The 24,779-nt window shown below is 40.9% G+C and overlaps 1 protein-coding gene across 8 annotated transcripts in view; it reads right to left on the reverse strand.

Moving 5' to 3' along the window:
• The window catches only part of KLF7 (Kruppel like factor 7), a 93,752-nt gene that overhangs the window by 7,853 nt on the left and 61,120 nt on the right, over positions 1-24,779 (reverse strand). For 7 of the 8 annotated variants that reach the window (XM_030916250.1, XM_030916249.1, XM_030916251.1 and 4 more), the window contains one exon: positions 6,600-6,723. In XM_030916250.1, the coding sequence (XP_030772110.1) occupies positions 6,600-6,723 (124 nt within the window). Of the gene's footprint in view, positions 1-6,599; positions 6,724-16,654; positions 16,695-24,779 lie in introns of those variants that run through there. The other variant, XM_030916252.1, reaches the window with a different exon arrangement.

Genomic DNA, 24,779 nt, shown 5'->3' on the forward strand with positions numbered 1-24,779 from the left:
TGAGCTAAGGGTTTTCCCAATATCACACCATCCTTGCCAACCCTCTATCTCCATCGTAGGTATTCTCACCCTTTGTGTGTGTGTGTTGGGGGCGGAAGGGAGGGAGGTGAAGGAAACTGAGGCTAAGGTGTTTCTTGGAACCTAAGGCCCATAATTGAGTGCCTTCTTCATGTCGGAGTGGATCCAGTGTCATCTTCTTTCCTCGTTCCTCTAACACCAGCTATTTGATATTCGCTTGGGTAGAAACCCCTCTGCATTCTCATTTGTGTGAGGCTGAAGTTGTGGCCACAGTACTCTGCTAAGCAACAGTCATGTGACCTGTAAAGGTCAATGAGAACCAGCCCTGGGACAACTGCTGAAATTATTGGAAGAGAGAGGCTCTCTTTCCACTGGCATCCTGGAGTGACTGGGGTCTATACTGCCATTGTGGGAAAGAGTTTGCTTGAGAATGAAGTCAACAGTGAAAAAAGGGATCTGGGGGATAGAAAGAGTCCTGATGATAATATCAGAGAAGCTGGATCCAACAAAGCCTAAGGACAAATCTAATTCTGCTCTTCTCAGTTACCTGAGCTCATAAATACCCTTGGAGGCTAACTGCAGTCTAAGTCAGGTTTCTGTATGTTTTAACGAATAGTATGGGTGTTTCCAAATCCCTGTAGGCTTCAATCTCAGGTTCTGAATGAAATCTCAGTGAAGTCAGCCTACATGACAGCAGTCATTCTGAGCTCTGAGTGTATGCTTTCCCCCTGGATCATTTGCCTGAAACTAGCTGCTTTCTTACCTATGAGAAAGTTCCCAGGCTCCCTGAAGCCTGAGACACCCCTACAGTCCAAAACTCCTGTCAGAATGTTAGCAAGCTACACTGTTCAGGTTAGCAGGGTTTCCTGTTCAGGGCAGGATTTCCCTATGTTTGTTCATTCTTAAAACAAACAAAAAATATCCACCCTTTCCCTTGACCGCAACATTCTCCACACCCCCTGTTTGTGTCCATTCCTTAAATAGGTACATGTGTAGGATAGAACTCCAAGGGAATGAGGTGAAATGGGACAAGGGTAAAACGAAAACCACATAAAAATGGGAAAAGTACAACAGAAAACAATCTAATCCAATAACATGCTGCATAATAACAATTCCAATTATACCCATGTACTTCCAGCCCTGACTTTGTATGAGGAAGGTATTTAGATAATCCCTTAGAGATGTCTCTAAAGGGGGTTTGGTTTGCTATAAAAGAGTGCCACTAAGTTTTTTTTAAAAACTAGTACTCTGTGTCACTGGTACACAGGAAAATCAACATAGCCTGCAAGGAATTTAGCATCTAACTGGCATAATTCTGTCTTGTCCCGAGGGTACAACTCAGTATTGCCCACTGTCTGTTCTCTTTCCCTCCCTCCCTCTCTTCCTCCCTGCCTTCCTTCTTCCTTTTCTCTCTTTCCCTCCTTCTTTTATCCCAACAACCTGGAGAAAGAAGATCCAAGTTGGGACATTCTGTTTGTAGGTATTTCTTTTTTAAATGTAACATCCTTATAAGATCCCTATAAAGAAGGTACCATTCGTATTCCCACTACCAGATAAAATATTCATCAGAAAGAGGATTTGAACACAGGTAGTCTGACGCTAGAGCCCACACTCTCAGTCACATCTGCTTAACCACATTGAGAAGAAGAGAGGACTGGGCTGTCAATTTAAGGAGCTTCTGGCAGGCAGAATGATGCTCCCTCCAAAATGTCTACACTTCATGCCCAGACACTGGGACTATGTGTGGTTACATGATAAAGAATTAAAGCTGTGAATGGAATTAATTTATGAATCAGCTGACATTAAACAGGGGGATTATTCTGGACTGTCTGGGTGGGCTCAATGCTGTCACAAGGGTTCTTAAAAGTGGGAGAAGGAATTGAAAGAGAGAACCAGAGAGATGTCAGCACGAGAAGGACTCAATAGCTTTAATGATGGAGGAATGGCATCATGAGCCAAGGAATGTGGGCAGCTTCTAGAAGTTGGAAAAGGAAAGGAAATGGATACTCCTCTAGAGCCTCCAGAAAAAAATGCAGCTCTGCCAAAATCTTGAGTTTAGCCCAGTGAGACCTTTGTTGGACTTCTAACCTAGAAGTTTCTAACCTACAGAAATGTAAGATCATAAACTTGAAAAGTAAATAAACCTGATACTAAATTTGTGGCAAGTGGTCAAGGCAGCAACTAGAAAATTAATCCTGAGGTTAAGCTGGTCAGGCCTGAGGAGGACGTACCTGTGAGAAGCAACAACACAGACACCCAGAAGCCCTGCCTGTCCAAGAGAAATGCAGGGATTTGAGATGGTAAGGAGTGAAGACAGGGCCTGGCAGTGGGAAACCCCTTTCCTTTCCTTTCTATATCCTGGGAACGCTCAGGAAATTAGTATTCTTAATACAGAGCTTTATTTGAAAGAACCATTCAGTAATGTATATGTGCTCGGCTTTGTTTCTGCCTTTACCAATTACTGGGTATTTCGCAATATATGTATAAACATCTCCCTTTATCCTTCAAATTCAGGGGAAAAAAAGTGGAAAAAAGAAAACCAAATCTTTAACATGGTAGGGAATGTAACTGCACCCCTACTGAATCAAATGAGCATCATTATTTGTTCAAATTCCCAAAAAATGTATGATGCTTAGGATTAGACCAGGTCCCTTACTATTGAGGTTTTTATTTAAATTCAATACCCCAGTAAGGTACTTAGTCATGATTAATTTATACTTATTAATTTACACTTACTGAATTCCACATAGGAATAGTAAAAGGTAAAAGATAAACTTGACATGTAGAAGTACAGAATCAAATAGTTTTAAGGGTAATATATTCCTAGAGAATATTCATAACTTTACAGCAGCCAAGTAACCTTAAATAAGAAGGTCCTTAATGATTGAAATTCATGCACAATGGAGAACTAGTTAACCCCACAGTCACTTCTCTTGTTTATGAAAAAGGCACACTAGGCTGGGTGTGGTGGCTCGCACCTGTAATCCTAGCACTTTGGGAGGCCGAGATGGGTGGATCACCTGAGGTCAGGAGTTCAAGACCAGCCTGACCAACACGCCAAAACTCTGTCTCTACTAAAAATACAAAATGAGCCAGGCGTGCTGGCGGGTACTTATAATCCCAGCTTCTCGGGAGGCTGAGGCAGGAGAATTGCTTGAACCCTGGAGGCAGAGGCTGCAGTGAGCCGAGATCGCACCACTGCACTCCAGCCTAGGTGACAAAGCGAGACTCTGTCTCAAATGAAAAAAAAAAAGGAAAAAGGCAAACTAAAGTCACATAGGGATTAAGTCAACAGCAGTCTCCTAGGTGACCAAGGGGCTAAGATATGGGCTGGTATTTCTTACCACTTATAAGTGGGCTGACATAAAGATCAAAATGCACCCTCTAAACTGCCCAAGATCTGGAATGTACTACGCTAGTAGCGTTCTCCCTGGATTATAACTGCATTGAGTCAGTCGATAGAATGAGGGCCTGCATGTTACCACTGATGGAAACTGAGCCCTGTTTACCGCCATTGGCAGCCTCCAACTCTGTGGGCTAAAAAACCACTTATCCCTCTAGCCACTGGTCACTCAGCGGGGCTGCACTGTCCAGTCAGATGGTGAAGAAATGACACTACTGCTGTGCTTTCTTTACTAACCCAAACCTGAAGCCAGAAGTCACAAAACCCAATGTCTGTAAGGCCGGGTAGATAAAGTAAGTGTCGTGGGTCAACTGTAAGAAACACAGCACTCTTGGGCTATCTGCTTCCACTTCTAATAAGGCATGGATACAAAGAAGTAAAGCTCTTCTTGTAAGAAGAAACAACAGAAAGCGCGACAATACTTGGCAACCGATGGCTTGCCTTTGAGTTGTGGAGCCATAGGGAGTGGTTCGAACAGTGGAAAAATAGTCATCACATGGCTATGGCAAATGGGTAATGACTGCTCTTCAGCTCCAGCCAATTACAGCCACATGGGAATGTGAGCCCACTGTGGCCAGATCTGATTTTTCCAGACAAAGCAAGAAATACAAACTTTTTTGTGTGACATTTAACGATTTTAAATGTTGGCCAAAAAAAAAAACAACAACAACAACAACAAAAAAAACACCAAACCAAAAACGTCATGAATTTTTTAAAACTACCCTATAGGCAAAATAAAAGCATACGTTAGATTTGGTACATGCTTAAGGAAAGGAAGTCTAAACCCTATTTAGCTTCTAAATAGGGCAGTGTGATTGTTCAAATTTTAAGAGATAAGAGACGGTGCACTCATATATACTGCAGTACCAATAGGATGCCATGTCCTGCCAAGGGCTACAGATGCCCTCTGTTTCTGAAGGTAAACATCTTCTAAGGAATGCCAACTCCCGGTCACTCCAGGCTTTCCTTTCATCTGCTTTGGGACCGCTCCAATTCCCCATGTCGTCTCCCAGACCTGGCTATTCTTAGCACAGTCACCGCCATTGAAACGCCAAGGTGCTGCCTGTCATGAGACACTAATGAGAATACAAACTCTCATTTCTGATGTTGTCAAAAATGCACTATTGGCCTGTGTCACAGGACGCTGATCTACTCAATCTCCCACAAATACCATGTCGCAGAATTTGTACCATCTGCTCAGCAAATTTCTAGCTCCAGAAACTGTAGTGATTTTGATGAAGAAAACAAAGCAAAAGACTAACGAAATCACCCAACTCTGACATCTCTTTCAATGAAATAACCAATCGGTTTGGAATATTTCTCCACGTAAATCATACAAAAGACTGGATTAAATCCAAATATATCCGTTGCTGAAAGGTTGTAAATGTCTCAATAAGTCAGTTGATTTGAAGAGTGGAATATGAACTTTGGCAGTTTCCCCATAAGAACTCTTTGTCCACATCCAAGAATTATGGCAACCCATAATGCTCACAATCTCCAAGTAACAGCCTCCACACCCTTCAGAGCTGGGCAACTTGTGTGTACATGCTACCATCACACTCTGACCACTCACACTCTGACCACTCACAAAGCATTCATCTTGGTCCCAGTTGATATAACAGAACACTCTCCTTCAAAAGACTATGGACAGACAGTCACCATCTGCAGGGCTTCTTTATTAGCCAGAGTGAGAGAGGCACAAAGCAGAGAAACTTGAGATGGAAATAGAAGGAAGATGGGGAATAAGGAGAAACTCTGCTGGAGCATACTGTGTAGAAGACAGCTGCTGATTCATCTAAATACAGGAGGACTTCTAGGTAATGGATGGAAATGAAACAATGACTTGTATTCTTGGGTAGCAGAACAGAGTTCCAAGGGAATGGGAGACAATAAACTGCATGAAGTATACTTCCTCAGCCCTGGGGTGGGAGGTTATCTCTGGGCTCCAGGAGGCATGGGGTCTTTATTTAGTACTTAGAGAATGAAGATAAGAGGAAAATAGCTTCCCAGGAAGAAGGAAAAAAAAAAAAAAAAAAGAAGGAAGAAAAACATAACTGCTCCTTTGTAAGCATCCTAAAGGAGCACTAAGCCAGCATGACCAGTCTGGACACCTCTTCCCTATTCACCAAACAAACACTACTACAGAGGAAGGCTTGGTGAGGGGGAGGTGTGGGACACAGGGACTGGGGGAGGCAGGATGCAAAAGCGATCGCATTTCCTCCCAAGAAAAGCCAGGCCCCTGCTGCCATCCTGCAAGCTGGGGAACCCTGAGGCTTTCAGGGGCTTTTATCGTATTAGAAGCATTTTTCTCATCATAACGGAGACCTTTAGTATTGCATTAAAAAGATGGTTAATTTTCTTAAGCTTCCTTTTAAACACAGAAATAGGATTAGAAGGATAACACGCTCAGATGCAAGCCCATTATTTGATTATGTCTAAACCTAATCCTGCCTTCACCTTGGCCTGCAGAGTCTCCATTTTGGGGTTTATTGGTTGATAATGCCAGGGCTGTCAGATACTATTACTTGGGTAGTATCTGTTGCTACGCGCTCTTTCTTCTACTATCAAATGCAGAAGGCTTAAAATTGAATTACAGGAGAAGTTCTCAAAGCCTTGTCATTTTTTGAACCCTTGTACCTATTTTCAAGGAAGAAAGAATGATCTGGGCCCCAAAGAATGGGAACTCTCTTCAGTACAATTCGTTTCCAATAATGGTTCAAAGAAAAGTCTTACAGTGATAGGAACCCTAACCTTCCTTCCATTAAACAAGCTTTCTACTCTTTCTTATTACTATAGATGAGGGATAGTGGTATTGAGGTTGATACAAAGATCAGAAGTCTCTACAGGTGACCATTCTCTGTCTCACTACTTTTCATATTATACTGAAGTTATCTGTCACATCTTGTTGATACCCAGTGACTAACACCATTTCCGGCTTAAAGCTAGTGTTCAGTAAATGCTTGTGTAACTGAACCAAGAATTCACACCACCTCTTGATTTCATGCAAGAGGGCACCCCCTCTTCTCACTGGTCCTCCCATGGAGAAGTAAAAGGCATTACCAGGTCCAAATGTCTGTGAGTCAGACCTGTGATAACTCCAAGCACATGGGCGCAGCTCACCCTCCAACCCACTTCCCCACGTCCCCTCCCTAGCCCATCAGCTTCTACTTCTCTTTACCTGTCGCAGTGGTTGCATTTGAAGGGCTTTGCACCTGTGTGTTTCCTGTAGTGCCTCGTGAGCTCATCGCTTCGTGCAAAACGCCACTCGCATCCCTCCCATGAGCACTTGTAAGGCTTCTCACCTGCAAGCAGAGATGGAAAGACCATGGTCAGCAGCAGGAACAAAAGGGATTACACCCAACCAGCCTGTGCTACCTGCTGGTCAGGCCTGGGAAAGGACTGTTTAAATCATTCCTGAAAGACTAGATTTCCTAACACAGTATACCACAGTTTTTTGGTTTTTCTGGTTTTTTCCCAAGTCTCCTGGTGTTTTGTTTTTTGTTTTCTTTTTTGTTAACCTTCAAAAGTGGTTTCACCAGATCCTCAAATCTGGAGCTGTCATTTCAGTTCCCAGAGTCAGAGCATTTCCTTTGACTGGTGAAGGATCAATTTTTATTTATTTTCTATTCCCCGGAGCACTTTCACCCCCACAGTCCAGGCAGAAAGGAAATGTGCTATTTTCATCTGAACCACAAATGCTTCTAATTCTATTTTTCTTCAGAACCTACAGTCATTTGCCATTTCAGGCTTTTTAGTCTTCTCCCTTCCCTTCCCTCCTACCACAAGCTGCAGCCAGGTAGCTGACTGACAAAGCAAACAGCTTAGGTCTCCCAGAGCCACTGTTCCTTCCAGTAAATGTGATGGATGGACAAAGAGGAGAAAAGTCTACAATTTGAGAGTAAAACAAAAATCACTTGACAATCCCTGGCATTTATGGAAAATACTATCACAAAAGTCTGAGTTAGGAAACTCATAGCTTAACAACTGCAGAGTGTTCTTATTAGAGAATAATATATATTATTGTAAAATATTTTAAAAATCAATTTGGAGAGCAAGGTTTTAGCCACGGGGAAGCTGCTTATAAGCATGAAATTCAAACACTTGTGCTCAAGTGACCTTTTCACACAGTAAATACAGATGGAAGGATATGTAAGAGAAAGTACATGACTTTGCCTTAGACCTTTTTTTAACTCATCACATCTGTCACCAAACATGACAAATATTTACCATTCCAACTGTATGGTGGACTGGTTCTAATTAAAAAGAAAAATGATCTTTGGAAACCTGTGAAATCATGAAGCTGAGTTACTGAGCCCTGTCACTGAGAGGCAGGTTAGTACGTGGTTAACAGCTTTGAAGCCAAACTTCCTGGGCTCAGCTTCTAGTTCTATCCTTAATTGTCTGACCTTGGGCAGGTTAATAAACCTCTATGTGTCTCTGTTTTCTTAGAGATAATAATAATAGGTACCTCAAAGGGTTTAGAGAAGATAAATCAACACACATGCATATTATATATTAATTAGAACAACGTCTGGCATATGTAAGAGTCATATAACTAATAAACATGAAAACCTGCCAAACTCAAAATTTCAGGATACCTAGGTGCCAAAGTACTATGGCATCCCATTATTTCCCCAGTTTTAAAAGCTAAATCTTTACTAGGCAGCCCTGAAGGAGACATTACCCAGGTACTATACTTGACCTACTTTCTTCTTTCCACCTTTCCCCTTCCCTTTAAACCTGACTACAAAGCATTCACAATTCTTTATTTGTATCACCTAGAATCAAACCAAACATGCTTGAAAATTTTATTTCATTAAATTGGTGCCCTAGTGAGCCACTGCTCTGTCAGACCCACAGAGAAGAGGAACAAGAAACACAGGCATTTCTTTTAAAGGGAACCAAGAGGACATGAAGGAGGGCTGGAGGCACAGGAGGAAACCCATTCAGTTTCGGAAACAGGAAAAAAAGAGGACGAATCACTAAGCAGTGTTAAAAGTTCACCTTCTGACTCCTTTAAGCCAAAAGTTTAGAAAAGATGTGCTAGCTGAAGAAAAGGTAGCCAAGTGGAGGTGCCACATAAACTTTGGAATCAGCATACTTGGGATCTTGCTGCGTTCGTTCCAGACTCTAGAACTCAGTATATTTGTCTGTTAAACGAGGGTGAGCTTATTCATAAACCCATGTTTATAGCGAGGTTTCAATCAGCTGTGTGTAAGAAACGTTTGTTCAGCCTTGCATGCAGTCGGTACTCAGTTCCTGTCTCAACTCCCTTTCCTCCGCCTGTGTTCACAGAGGTTATTAGGAAGACAAGCCTGAAATTGCTGTCAATAAAGGCCTTCAGAGCTCATGGCTCCAGAAAGCCAAGTCTAGAGACATTCTGGGTACCTGAAATATTAGAAACAGAGAGTCTTTTAAGTATTTTCTCATTATATTGATGGAGAATGAATCCAAAACAGGGAGTGTTTTTTAGGACTGCTCTGAATGAGTAGGACACAGAAGGGGAAGTACGAGATCCCAGTACCCTGCAGGACAGACATGTTAGCATCATGCATTTAACGCTGCTGATCACCCACTAGGCTCTGTTATTTCAAGAGGAAATCTGGCACAAACAACAAAAGGAGAATGAGGCATCTAACACTTCGGAAATTCAAAGTGCCCTCCGCCCATGAAGGCCTTCAAATGTAATTAAAATTGGAGGTTCCTGGAACCTTGGGGACCAAATACACCCCAACTGCAATGAGGCACCTAGGAAATTCCATGAAATTCTACAGCAACAACCAGAGACATCTAGTCCCCAGAATCAATTCCATAATCGAACTGACTTGTCTATCACAGGCAACCACATTCTGAAGGACACAGGAAGGGCAGATAAAATGAAGAAGACTGAAGTGGATGTCTTTGGGCGTTTTTTCCCATTTCAACCGTTTGCTTTTCCCCTTGCTGAATTCCTTTAACTAGCTTCATTTTGACAAATAATATCAAAGATGTAGTTATTTTCCAGAAAATGATTAGACTCTTAGTTACTTCCCAGTACAAACCAACTCTCCAACCCAGGAGCTATTTCAGCATCCTGGTGGCTGTGTCCACTATTGAGAAACTGCAGATAGCTTGACTTAGCTCTGAATCTTATCACCTGACATTGTTTCCTGCTTGCGGCAAACACTACTCAGAATAATACTGAGGACAGGCTCCTTTGTGCCCTGACATTTTAGCCATGTTACTATTATAGTGATTTATCAAGCTATTTTCCCACCATCTGGCTAGTTTACTGACAAGTTGCCATTCCTGCAAATACTAATAAAAAATTTTAAAATAATCAAGAACACCCAATGAAGGAGCAGTGCCTGAAGGCAGAACTCAGAAATCAGAGAAGCAGAAAAAATACAAAGAATTGGGAATATGACTTTATATTTAGGGCACAGGAATTGTGGAGTTAGACTGGCCTTGTTTCCAGGTTTTATACCCACCTCTATAAACCAATTCCTACTGGAAAGGCAGGTCAGCAAAATTCTTCTGTTAATATTTTCAGCATGGCCAAGACTGCATCTCCCTGAACACCAACAGCCACAGCTTGATCTTGGGGGGTGGACATATCTCTAGCCATGATACATTTGTTTTCATCCTTAAAAGCCTACCTGAAGATTTCTGCTCATTTCATCAAAGGCTGAATTTCTTTCTTTACAAAAGGAAAAAAGAGAGGCTTTACGAGAGAGAGGAAAACTGCACGTCAGTGGTACTGGAGCGGGTTTCATGCAAGATCAGCTCTTCTATTTCACTCTCCCTTCTTTCACTTGCCTCCACTCCAGATACTTCTTCCTCGACTCCAGATACTTCTCCTGGGTATAAAACAGAAACTGTCATGGCCTTGCACAACACTATGCTGTATCACACTTGGAATGAGGCACACTGTTCAGCTCACTGCACCTCTAGAGTGAACAAAAATGCCCAAGAGTGGTCTGTGTGAGACAGACAGATATAAGAGAGACTTAAAAACCCAGGACTCCAGTACAGGAAGGGCATGTGAGTGAAGGCAAAGACACCTCCCACAGCTCACAATGCTGGAGGCAGAGGACACCCTCAGGACCTCCTAAATGTCAGGGTGAATATCAAGAACCACTTTCCCTGTCGGGCAAAAACCCTAGGATGCAACAACTCTAGGATACTTGTTTCCCTGGGGGAGTGCATGCCACCTCAGAGGTGAGAGTAAGTCTCATTAGGTAAAAACAGACTTATAGCCAGATGAGGGCTCGTAAGGGGAGGTAAGGGTGCTTGAGAAACAGGACTGACATTTAGAGAGGTTAAATTATGTCAAGAACTTGCGTTCTCCCACAAAATTCATCTGAAATGAAATGTGGTCTAAACCAGTGTGGCATTTTGTTAGTTTCTTACAGGGTCACTCTCCCTATATCGTGATCATCAGAATTGACTGATCAAAAAACACTGCCATAAATACCTTTTGAGCATGCATCGATGATATATGTAGGCTTAGTCATGAATCATACAGATGTATGTAATAATGTCCTATTAGGATATTATAAAATATATATTCAATAGACCAATTAAAAATGAGAATAAATCAAATATAAATAGAAGTCATACATATTTCTTCTTGCCTTCAAAAAGACTGTGTTGCACAACCCTACTTTTGGCCACTGCCCTGTACGATAAATAAAAATAGCTTTGCTCTCAGCCCCACCATCTCACTGGTCTTAGGGCTTCCATTCATGGCTCCTACAGTCTATTCAATTTATAGTAGTCAAAGCAATCCTTTGAAAATGTAAATCAGAGCATGAGTGACTCTTACAGGGGGCCTTAGTCTATATATTTCCATATAAATGGTCTCTTTGACATCCACTGGATTTTATGCATTTAAAAACATTATTCTGCAAAGGGTTCCACAGGTTTTGCCAGACTGCCAAAGACATTCACCCAAAAAAGGTTAAGATGAAATTAAAGTGTAAATGTTCCAATGGCTTTCTATCATTCTCAGAAAAAAAGTCAAAAGCCAGGCAAGGCTATACAGTATAGCCTACATGATCTGGCTCCTGGCTACCTCTCCAATATCATCTCCTACGCTCCCCTCCCCGATTCACCACATTGCTGCCCTGCCTGCAGGCTCCCACCTTGAGGCCTTTGCACTGGCTCCTTGCTCTGCCTGGAACACTTGCTCCCTCACTTCATTCAGGTCTCTGCCTGAATGTCTCCTCCTCTCAGAGAACTTCCTTCACTATCCTCTGTAAAACAACAGATTCTGTCACTTTCTCCATAGCACTTAATTACGTTGAAACGAAACTGCATACTGTTTGAGTGTATTATAGTCTGTTTCCCCCACCAGAGCATAAGCTGCATGCAGACATCCATTTTGTTCACTGTGATACCAACAGTGCTAAAGCAGTGCTTGGCTCAATCCTATCCAATACATTAAGTGAATTTAACAAAGCATCCTGCTTTGCAACAAAAACCTGAGTACACCTAGAGGGGCAGAACAGCCTGTGTGATTTCCAGTCCCTTACTTTGTAGATATTCAATGGTTTAAGAGTGGAAATGTTTGCTTGGTAGCTTAAATCTGACATCCTTCTTTGACAAGGACTAAAATGTGGTAAGTTTTCCTTTACCATCAAAAATATCACTTCTACTTCTTCCCAATCTTCCACAGCCTAAAAGACGAGGATCCTGAAAACTTCCTATAACCTAATCTCACACATAGGAACCTAGTCTCCTGAGCAATATCCCCTCTGGGAAGCAAAGTGCGTCATTTTATGAAACTCATTTGTAATGTTTATCTCTGAAGATGTATTTGAGACAGCATAAGTGATACGTCAAACGTACTGTGCTATAAATTTGCCTTTAAGATAGAGAGTATAGCATAAAATATGAACACATGGCAGAATCTTGCACTCAAGGTTTAAAATCTGTTGAAAATAAACTCACTAATACAAATTTTCTGCATTCATTTCCTCATCTACAAAATTTCAAATTCTTAATCCAAGTTCTAAAGAGATTAGGATTTTGATTTTACCTGTTTCCTTTTATTTATTTATTTTTTAATGTGGTTCTAGACATTTAGGTATATCAAGGTCCTAGTCTCTTGAGGACTTGGATTAAGAATTTGGAAACTCTGCAGATCAGGAAATGGAAAAGAAAACCGGAAAAGAGGAATACTTTGCAGTGGGTTTATATTGCTGCCTAGTACATCTAGAAGAAATCAGCGAAGACCCATCAATTGCTTTCACATCACACTCAGTCGCACTAGAGAATTTAAGCAAGCTGGAGAATAAAGACATTGTAGAGAAAGTGTCACTAAGCTTTCTTAGCACTGCAAACAGAGTAACCGATAAACTTCACTCCGTAGCTTGTCAATGTCTTCTCAAGGTGTAGCTGCTGCAACTAAAAAATAACCATGCTAAGTCACTGAATCTGCTTTGGAAAATTGTCTCAGAGCCCCTCTTAGATTCCAGCTGGATCTTAAATTTTTTTTTTCAAGGTTTTTTGCGTATCTGATTGATGGAAAATAAAACAAGGGCTTTCTTTTCTAGAATTCTCAAAACATTTATAATAGCTACAACATAAAACAAAATGTACGCTCATTGATGATCCATGTGGCTTTTTCATTCATCCATTACTTCCTTACCCAAAGGTCAGGTCCAAGTACCTGAGTTTACACAGTGCACCAGTCACTTTACAGAGCATGCAAACATTTGCCCTATTTGTTTTTATTCTTTTTTTTTTTTTTTTGAGACGGAGTCTCTTTCTGTCGCCCAGGCTGGAGTGCAGTGGTGCGATCTCAGCTCACTGCAAGCTCCGCCTCCCGGGTTCACGTCATTCTCCTGCCTCAGCCTCCCGAGTAGCTGGGACTAGAGGTGCCCGCCACCATGCCTGGCTAATTTTTTTGTATTTTTAGTAGAGACGGGGTTTCACCGTGTTAACCAGGATGGTCTCGATCTCCTGACCTCGTGATCACCCACCTCGGCATCCCAAAGTGCTGGGATTACAGGCGTGAGCCACTATGCCCGGCCTGTTTTTATTCTTAGAACAACTAAAAACCAGTAACTGGGCCTCGGTTAGGTTTACTCCTCACTATCTTAAAATGTTTATTCAAAAATCTGTAATCCAAAATTTAAACCACATCCTCAACGAGGTACAGCTGCTACTTCAGAAGACGGAGAGAGGTTAGAAAAGATTTTGACTGAATCCTGCAAATGTTGACAACAATTGTATTTGTGTCCAATATAGTAGCCACTAGCCACACATGGCAACAAGCGCTTGAAACGTTGCTGAGGTAACTAAAAAGCTGAACTTTTAATTTAACCTTAATTAATGAAAATTAAAATTAAGATTAAAAAATTGAAGCAGTGTAAAAATATTTCACACTGTTATTTTGGTAGAACTGCATTTAACTTTCACCACTGAAAATTTAGCATGAGACACCCTGGAAACATACAATACACACTGGATCTCAAAGAATTAGTATTAAAAAAGAATGCAAAATATTTCTCACTAATAACTGTTTAAATATTGATTTTCTGCGGAATGATTATATTTTAGATATATTAATTTAGGTAAAACATATTAAAATTAATTTTACCTTTTATTTAATGTTTTAAAAAATGAGATTACTAGAAAATTTACAGTTACGTATGTGGCTTGCATTATTTCTATTTTGGACAGCACTGGTTTAAAATATATTTTCTATGTAGAAACCCCATCGACTCAAACTTAAAAGCTCATCTTTCCTGTATTCTTCTCCATGTCCAGCCCACAGCCTAGAATCCCAGTGTTCCCCTTTCTACATTCCAACCCATGGTAGAAGCACTCTCCCAGGCTCAAAATCTTAGAGTTATTTTTAACTGTGAGAAAGCTAGGGAAGAAAGGGCTCAGTAAACAAGTCCAAGTACTTCACCTTTGTGGAATCTCTCCTCTCCACCCCTGACTTTTATTCTTATTACTATCAACCTTGCTGTGTGCAAGACCCTGAATGCCTCACCAAATGCCAACAGCAGCCCTTCTCTGTTTCGAGGGATCTCCTCCCTGTTGCTGCATCACGATCACCTGAGGCACTTATTAAAAACGCAGATTCCGAGTTCCCATCTCAGACCTTCTGTATCAGAATCTGTTTTTAGCATCTCTATGCATGGGTTCAGGAATCTGAAGAAGTGACATTTAAGCCGAGATATGAAGGAGAAGGAGTTAACCAGGTGCAGGGAGAAGAAAGCATTGTAGGTTTAAAAAGCAGCACGTACCAAGGCCCTGGGAGCAGAAGCAGCTTGGTGCTTTTAAGAAACAGTCATTAAACCAAAAGGCTCAAAGAAGCCTTCTCTGATCCCCACCCCAACCCCAAACTTAATAGAATGTTTGCATAATAAACTTAATAGAATGTTTGGAGTCTCTGGCTAGGATGTAAATTTTGTGAGGGCAGGAGCCGCATTTGACTTGTTCTCCACTTTATCCACAGTGGCTAGCACAAACTTTATACACAGTAGATGCTCAGATAATACTCTTATTTATATACAGGACCCATAAAAGTGCCGTTAAGAAACACAAAATAATTTTTCTCTTTAAATTGTTCTCATCCCCTATATCCATCTCTCTTTCCATAAGCAGTCCTCCAGCACAGTGGTTTTCAAATTTATTAGAATTCCCTAAAGGGCTTGTTTTAAAACACAGGTTAGTGAACCCCACCCTGAGAGGTTCCGATTCAGTAGGTCTGATTCACGAGGGGAGGGCCCAAGAATCTGCTTTCTAACGAATTCCCAGATGATGCTGACGCTGCTGTTTCAGAAACCACACCTCAAGAACCACTGCTGTAGTGGGGAAATAAAAGGAACTCAGCATCAAAAATTAGATTATTCTAGTTCTGGCTCTGCCATATAATAGCAGTGTGGCCTTGTAAAGGTATTTAATAACTTCTTTGGGGACTTATGGCGCTTAACTGTGTGGGGAAAGAATTAAAAAAAAAAAAAAAAACTATCCCACTTCCCTATTGTCATGAAGATTCGATAGAACCTAGTTCCTGAAAGTGATGGGTCAGTTACAAAGTCCCAAATGAATAAAAAGTGTTATTAACAGTGTTTGTTATTAAAGTTGCTATTCATAGTGGTAATATCAACAGGGAGTTTACAGACACACAGGAAGCCAGTGAGAGATGTGGAAACAGAGAACTTTGTCACCTGTATGTTGAGGGCAAGGGCACAGGGCTTCTCTCTAAGACTTAAACTGGAGCCCAACCTGCCTCGTGGAGCACAGCCACGGAAACACACAGGATTAAAGAAATCCTTTGGGGTCATGTGCCATTTTTAACAACTGTTAACTTTTTCTAAAATGTTTCTTTCGAGACAAAAGTGTTAGATTCTCGGTGAATTTGTTTGAAATGTTGGAGATTGTGTTGGTCATGAAAATTAGTTACCAATCCAGATGATGAAATAAATTTAGCTGTTGAAAATTAAAGAGCTTTTGCAATGTGTAATTTGTGATTCCAATACACGTGTTTTCAAATACTGTACTGTGTTTCTCACAAGCCAAGGAATGGGATAAAATTATTTTTTATTTAATTAAAAATGTATGCAGTATTCTAGTAGTTTCCAGTAGGCTGAGTGGCTGAGTGAGGTTTAGCCAACAAACACCACTGCTCCCCACCACCCCAACACAAGGCAAAACAAAAACCCATAACTGTTTAGATATTACTATAATTTTCAAAAGACTGTAAACTCACTTAAGAATTTAGACCTCAACAACACTTACACCTGAAGCTGTATGTTCTCAAGTTTTGAAAGAGGTAAGCATGATCATTTGGGGAAACTATATTCTACAGTTATTTTTTTTAAGCCACACGTTTAATTTGCTTGCCTTTTTTTTCATTTTACTTTGTTTTTATTCTTTTTGTTTTTCAAGGTTAACTTCAAAAATTATTTTTATCAGTTTTTTTGGAGTTAAATCCAAATAAAACTTAATGTCATCTTGGAAATTTAAATATATTTTGGTGATTACCAGTTACAATAAAGTTAAAAGCTAGGTATATACTACATTTGAAGAAAAATGTATTAAAACATTAATCTTTCCCTTTCAAGATGACAACTACACCATGTGAATTCGTTTGAAACTCATTTGTAGAACATTTTTTTTCCATTTAGCAGCAATGGTATTACTCTGTAAGTCAAGTTCTCACAATTCAATTTGATGTATTAAATAGAAATTTGATTATTAAAAAACATGAATTTCAAACTCACCTTTGGTCAACCTTTGTTTTCTGCTTTCAAATGTAAAGATCATCATACTGCAAAGGACATATACGGGAAAAGACTCTTACTACAATGACCAAGCTATTATTATTATTATTATTTTCCTTAGAGACAGTCTCACGCTGTTGTCCAGACTGGAGTGCAGGGGTGCAATCACAACTCACTGCAACTTTGAACTCCTGAATTCAGCCTCCCAAAGTAGCTGGGACTACAGGCTCTGGTGCCACCACACCTAGCTAATTTTTTTTTTTTGTAGAGACGATGACTCCCAATGCTGCACAGGCTGGTCTTGAACTCCTGGCCTGAAGTGATCCTCCCACCTCAGTCTCCCAAAGCACTAGGATTACAGGTATGAGCCACTGTGTCTGTTCCCAAACTATTAATTTTTGAATCACCTTAAAAGATTTTCAGAATGAAGAGAAAAAAATTCACTTTTCCTCCAAACAACGTGTTCGAAGCACAGGTCATATCAAGGCATCAGTCTGAAAGTGACAGCACTAAGTCAGAAGTACACCCTGTAGAAGTAAATCAACACTGAAAAGGAAACTTCCCCTAAAAATCCAATCAATTCTAGAGGTTGGCGACGCAGGTGTACAGCTCCTAGTGAGTATAGCCAAGGAATTCATTTTTCTTGCAAGGAGGGTGGTAGTAAGAAAAAGATAATCAGAGACCACACAGCTTTGAGGGAGGGTAGGCCTGCATGACACCCTACTGGGGAGGCTTCTGGGAAGCCTGAGGGCAGGTAAGAGGGCTGTGCGTCTGTGAACCACAGAAAATGCAGGGACATGGAGGGCCAGGACAAGTGGGGAGGGAGACTACACTAGGCCTTATCAGATCAGGGACCCATGGTGGTCACCAATTGGTACGTATCACATTAGTTGACAATGCCTAATTTACTTTCCTGGATACACTAAATTTTTCTTTTTTGCTAACCAAAATTTTGGAAATACACACCTAAATCATTTATTATTTGGATATATATATTTCATATAGATAGATATGAAAAGAGATAGATCAATGGTGTTTAAAAAATCATCAGAAAGGATAATCCAAAAACCGCCTAAGATCTGCTTTTAGAAGCTATAAAGTGGCTTCAGCATCCTAAATTTGTTTCAATTAAGCTAATGATAATGAAAATTGATATTCTTTGACTATATAAATGCAGATGGTAGAGAAGTAGCTTAAGTATATCAATAGTTCATGTGGTAATTTTCTCTAAACTTAGAAAAATAAAGGCAATTTTATCAATCTTCAAGAAGCCGAAATGAGATCAGATGTGGTGGCTCACACCTGTAATCCCAGCACTTTGGGAGGCCAAAGCAGGCAGATCACCTGAGCCCAGGAGTTTGAGACCAGCACAGGCAATGTGGTAGGTCCCTGTCTCTACAAAAAATTAAAAAATTAGCCGGGCATGGTGGTGCACGCCTGTAGTCCCAGCTACTTGGGAGACTGAGGTGAGAGAATCACTTGAGCAGGGGAGGCCGAGGCTGCAGTAAGCAGTAAGCTGTGTTTGCACCACTGAACTCTAGCCTGGGTGACACAGCGAGACCCATGTCTCAAAAAAAAGAAAAGCCCAAATTAGATAATTTACATCCAGATCATGGAGAGAAGGGCCCTCCCTGGACCAGCTACCATTCATGTTGAATAGATATTAATCCAGTTTTCTAGAACTTTTTAGAGGCAAATATCAAATCAGTGAAGATTTAAAACATCAATGTCTACATAATTATCTTCCAAGATGATCAAACATTTTTTTTTAGAGACTAAATTTCCCCATTAGCTAAAGCAACCCAAACATGTACCTTACTCAAATATAAAGTCTAAGAAAAGAGTAACCCCAAAAGAAAATTTTCATTTGTTTGTTATTTTGACACATGATAATCTAGGATAGATGCTCTTCACATACCACTGCCTATGTACTCAGGAAAAGATGTACACAAAGCCATGTCACTTATTTTTCTACCTTATCACCCATCACTTCTTACATAACCCTCTAGTCTCAAACATCCCTAGACAGCCCCTACCCCCCAGCTCCCGTCCAAGCCTTTCTCACTCGCTGGGATGTCCTCTGCTCAGAATGTGCCTATTCTCCACATGTCACCCCATCCCCAAGGATTTCTCCTCCTCAGAAAGCTATACCCTTATCTAAGTTTTCACTCTTTGGCCAGTTATTTACTATTTCCCATAGATATTTGTCTTTATGCCTTGATCCCTTGCCCTGCTTCTCCCCACCCACATTAAATGAAAAGTGCTTTTAAAACAAGGACACCTTATACCCCCAATGGAATAAATGCTGATTAAGCAACTAGTGTATGTCCAGGCACTGGGCTAGATGCTTTCTCATTGGCCTCTTTGTAATCACTCACAAAGTCCAGCACAGGCTCAAACACACTGTAACATGCACTCAATACAATGTTTGCTAATTGAGACCATCAGACCATCAAAATCCAACAGCACGAAAAGCTTTGTTACCACCTTACCTTCCAGATTCATAAACCCTAACATGCATTATCTCCGAAACACTTCACTTCTGTCCACAGGTAAACAGGAAAAGTCAAATACTTGGACTTCTGGTCTAACTCACTGGCAGTGAAAGAAACAGTTTCTTCAGTGTGACAAGTTAGATTCAACCAGCATTAATTGTTGGTTCTAATATATGCCAACCAATGACACTGCTAGAGATTAAAGCTAAATGGAAAGGCTCTTCACGTTAGAGCAGCTCCCAGTTAGGAAAGCACCATGCATACATACAAAGAGACGCAATGTGTTTGATAGATGTGTGTAACATGGACACGTGAAACAGAAAATCCCTAAGACTTGGTAAGACTATTACGGCAGGTGTCCGAGAGATGATCAGCCTCCCTGAAACTTGAAGGACACCAGGGACAAGGGCACTAAGTCTTTCCTGGAGAAGGAACAGCATGCACAAAGGCCCAGAGATAAGAGATAGTGGTTTATCATCCTGAGGTCAAGAAGTAAGTAATGTGAGGAGGACCCTTAAGAATGGACTGAAGAGGTGGTAATGCCAAACCCTAAGGAGCCTTGATGACAAACTGTCCCCTCAAGAGACTGACTCCTTTGAGGCCAGACCCTCACATCTGTGCATAGTTGTGTCTTCAGAGCCTGGCACAATGTGTGGTCCTAGTACTTCCAAAGCATATCCTGTGGGATGTGGCTCTAGATGGACTCTGATAGAGTTGGACACTCCTTCCTTCTGCTCACCTAACTTCCTCTAGAAGAGACTATCATATTGTTTGAGTAAATTGTTTACATTCTATGTAGCTCCACAAAACCAAATGCTCTCTTTAAGGGCAGAAGCCAGGCTTATTCACCTTAGTATTCCCAAGACTTAGAATGCTGGACACATGGCAAAGATCCTCAATTAACCTGGCTGAATGAACATACCCATATACTACTGGTCCACCTCCAAACCTTCCTTTAGGCAGTTACCTAGATCTTCCGACATCTTCTTTCTGCTGCTCCCTAATAGGAATCATTAAGAAGAAAATACAATGACTGAAACCACCCGGGAAATCTACATTCACATTCACACACACACACACACACACACCCTGCCCTCCCCCCCAATCTGCAAACAACTCAGTACAAACATACTGACACCCACATATGTAGAAACACCCCCACACAATCTGTCATCCTATATACCTCTAACCTCAAACAGCCTTAACTTTTGTCTGTGCTAAACTCACAGCCACAAAATACTTTCTCTTCATTCTTCTACTGAAGAATGAAGGCATTCTGGGAGGAAAATGTCAATGTAATGTGACTTTATACTTCGGAAGGGGGAAAAAGAGGTGCAAGAAATATTAAGATGCAGTTAATCTGACTCCATATGCTTTTGTGCTTAAGTTATTAATTTCCCAGTCACTTCATATTATTCCAATAATGTAATATTCTCATGAAACGCAAAATGTAAATTATGTTTCCATTCATAACTTAAGCCATTCCACAGAAACCTAGTTTTCATGCAATTATTTTGATCTTGCAATGTGCCACAAACTACAATGTACTAGGATGTTATCCTTATCATTTCATACATTTAGAATTTCAGAACTCAAGAGTTTTCTGTTAAAATGTCTGCATTAAAGGCTTTTTAAAAAGGATTATTAAGACTAAAAGCATAACAGCAACTGCCAGTTGTCCTCTATATTCATTCTCCCCTTATCCCTAGGTAAGAGTATCCCTAGGTTTTTGTTGAGCTTATGGCCACCCAGAATAAAGAGTGTACTTCCAAACTCCTTTGCAATTGCTTGTTGACATATGACCAATTTCTGGCTGATGAGACATAAGTGGAAGTGACAAGTGCAATGTCAAGCTATATTTTTATTTATTTATTTTTGAGACATAGTCTCGCTCTGTCACCCAAGTTGGAGTGCAGTGGCACGATCTCAGTTCACTGCAACCTCCCCTCCCGGGTTCAAGTCATTCTCCTGCCTCAGCCTCCCGAGTAGCTGGGATTACAGATGCCCGCCACCACACCCAGCTAATTTAGTAGAGGGAGGTTTCACCATGTTGGCCAGGCTGGTCTCAAACTCCTGACCTCAGGTGATCCACCTGTCTTGGCCTCCCAAAGTGCTAGGATTACAACTATGAGCCATCACGGCCAATCAAGCTGTACTTCCAAAAGTAGGGACATCCCCTCTGCTTTACACTTTCAAAACACCGGCATGAAAACGAGGTTCCTAGAAAGCAGGCCTGGTGGCAGCCATCTGGAATTGCAGGGACCTGAGCAATACCTTAGGAATGGAAACCCTAGGGATGGGTGACCAACAGTCACCATCCAAACATCCAAACAGTCAAACATGCAAAAGGAGTTTGGGCTTCTGACAGTTCTCAGTGCAGACTTTATATTAAAGAGAAAAAGAAATCTTACATCTTTAAGCTCCTGTTAGCTTGGGTCTTTGTCATAAAAGCTTCATTTAGGATCTAATTAATTCAAAGCATAACATACGTGAACAAAGGAAATCTCGCTTCTTTTCTGCACAAAGGTTGTCAGAGTTCTGAAGATGCTGCCCCATGTGTACAAGTACAGTTTACTGGAAAACAGACACACACATACAACTCACCATCAGGAGACCTGTGCTCTAGTCCTAGCTGTTACCACTTATAACGTGCCCTCAGGAAAGTTACCTACCTTTAAGTCTCACTTTCGTCCTCAGAAAATATAGCTGATCCCTTCTTTGGCATAGCCCTCACAGGACTATTGTGAAATGTGAAGAGAGATGATTTCTGTGCAAGTGCTTCATATGCTGCAAAGCACTATACAGGCAGGGTAACTATTAAAATATTTTACCCCAAAATCCTTTATGCAACATGGCTCATATTAACACCCAATACCTGAATATACCTTTCTGGTGAATAAAGAGCCTGCAATCACCTGATTCTAGCTAAGATGGTTAGAGATCTGTTTGAGATGGTAGGAGCAGACCATCTCCAGAGGCTGGTGTTTCATTCAACCATCAAAGATAAGACCTCAAGCCTCAACTCCTCAACTTGCAATGTGGCATTGATTAGAAAGCCAAAGGGTTTTAACCAAACAGTACAAACCCAATACCACATGGAGAGAAATTGCCCAAAGCCCATACACTACTACAATACGCTGCATATCTTACCACATCTCGTATCTCATCTGCTGAGATATATTTGGCTTTTTCTGTTGGATATATGAATATATGAATGGCAGAATCAATCTCTGATAAAATGTCTGTATTTTCCTTCCTCGTGTAGATATACATATAGTAGAAAACTAAGTGTAGGAGAAAGGTACAAAATTTTATACATAAACAAATTAGACAATACATGCATCTCTGCAGAGAAAACACCTCAAATAATCACCATCAGCAGACTTGTGGTCCAATTCTACCCACCTTTAACGGGTGATACGGCTTTTTAAATCCAAGTAAAATTAGCTCTTGGCTAATATTTACTGGGCCCTCACTATATGCTGGGCACTACAGAATCTTTGTGTATATTCTGTCCTCTAATTCTCTCAATAGCCCTAATGCTATTATCCCTCCCCATTTTCTAGATGAGGAAATAGAGGGTTTGAGAAATTAAGCTGTTCTCCAAGTTCACCCAACTTATATGTGGTACGGTCAAGACTGAAACTCAGGCCATCTTACCTTCAGAATCCACATGCTTAACCACTACCTCACTCTGCCTTTTATATAAGCAACAACAATTAAAGTGGAATCAATGCTCATATTCCCTTTGGAAATACTTTCTGATAAAACAAATGTTTCAACTGGAAAGAATGTCAGAACTATTTAGACGTATTGATATAATAGTTGTTCTAACTTTTTAAAAATGAATAAGCAAAGGAATCGAATCTACTGAGACGGGAAGCCAGGAGTGCGAACTACAACTCATCTGCCCTCCCCTAGAACCCATGGTCTCATTTTCAGCTCACAGAACGGTACTACTGACTGCTAGACCTTTGTGTGGGTAGAAACATTTTTTTTCAGAGAATATCTCATATTAACTTTACCAGTATGTTTTTCATTTCATTCCCTCACCTTCTCAAAAAAATCTGTGTCACTTAACAAGTTCTACATAGACCAAAAATGGAAACCCCCAAGGCCAACAGCAAAGCAAGGATTTCATTCTTAACCCGCACCTCAGTGTGAGATGAGCTGAAGCTCCATTTCTACCTGCCTCCCCTTTCTGAGTGGTGGGTACTGACTAGTCTGGAGTGAAGGAGAAACACCAGGTCATAACATCCCTGTTCCCGGCATGTTCTTTACCTATCAGGCAGCCCTATGGCGCTTTACCTGTGCTATTTCACAGAAGCCCTGCAAGGTAGGTGGTGATTTTTCCATCTCAGTGAGGGGAACACGGAAGTCCAGGGACAGACACCCAGCTAATAAGTGGCTGAGCTGATTTTTAAGTCTGGGTCTGACTGCAAAGCCTGTTCTCCTGCAGCATCATGCTAGGGTTTTCTAGAAGCCAGGAAAGGGACACAGAAGCAAAAGACCCCACCCTTCTTCCATCACAGTCCATCCTATTTGCTGTTCCAGAAAGCCCTGCAGAAGGGGAGAACGTGGATGGTTCCACGTTGGGCTGTTTCCTCCAGTTCATTAGCAGGGGTGACGTCCTCTCAGCCCTCTGCTACATTCTCTCCCATACCTCACCAAGAAGCTGATCAAAGAGGAGTATCAGTTTGTGTGCTCTGCAGGGACTGAGAGAACAGGCAGTGGCCAGACTGTGAAAGGACTTAAACAGACCTGCATGAACCAGTCTCTTAGACCCTAGGACAGGTGGCTCCTGAGTACCCAAAATGTGAGCAATCTGAACTGATTCATGCTCTAAGTGTAAAATACGCACCAGATTTTGAAGGCTTTCCAATAGAAGAAAGAGATAAAGAAATGTAAAATCGTTCATTAATAATTGTTTATTAATTATTTACATGTTGAAATAATGTTTTGGATATATTGAGCTAAATAAAATACAGTATTAGAACTAATTAGTATGATTAATTACTTTTTAAGTGTGCCTGCTAGAAAATATAAAATTATATATGTGGCTCACGTTACATTTCTATTGGGAAAGCGGTCTTAGAAATCATGTTTAAGAATTTGTACTTTAAGAACAATGGCAGCCATTGTGAGCTTTTAAACGGAGGCATAGCATGATCAGAATTGAACTTTAAAACATTACTCTGGCTACAAAATGGAGAATGGGCTGCCAAAGGCAATGAGCCAGTGTGGGGAGGGTTCTACAACTTCTAGGAGGTTCTACAATTGCCCAGGAGAAAGAAGATAGTGCCTGAAACACAAATGACTCTGCTTATAGCAGCAGAGACGGAGAAAAGCAAACAAATGTAAAACATATTTAGAAAGCAGTACCCATGAGATGAAAAAAAAAAAATTGATTGAAAGGACATGTATCAGGGATACCTCCCAGGGTTTTGCTATGAGCTGAGTGGACGGGCCATTCAGCATTCATCGTCTGGATTTACGCATCTATGAAAAAAAAAAAGGTCTATCAAGTATCCTAGGGTCACAACAGCCTGTCTCCATGAAGTTCCCCTGCAAGAAGCATGAATCATACATGCTCTGGGGACTTTGGAACTCGTGCATGCTGTTCCAAAGTGCTTTCCT

Source organism: Rhinopithecus roxellana, chromosome 14, assembly GCF_007565055.1.
Source record: "Rhinopithecus roxellana isolate Shanxi Qingling chromosome 14, ASM756505v1, whole genome shotgun sequence".
NCBI lineage: Eukaryota > Metazoa > Chordata > Mammalia > Primates > Cercopithecidae > Rhinopithecus > Rhinopithecus roxellana.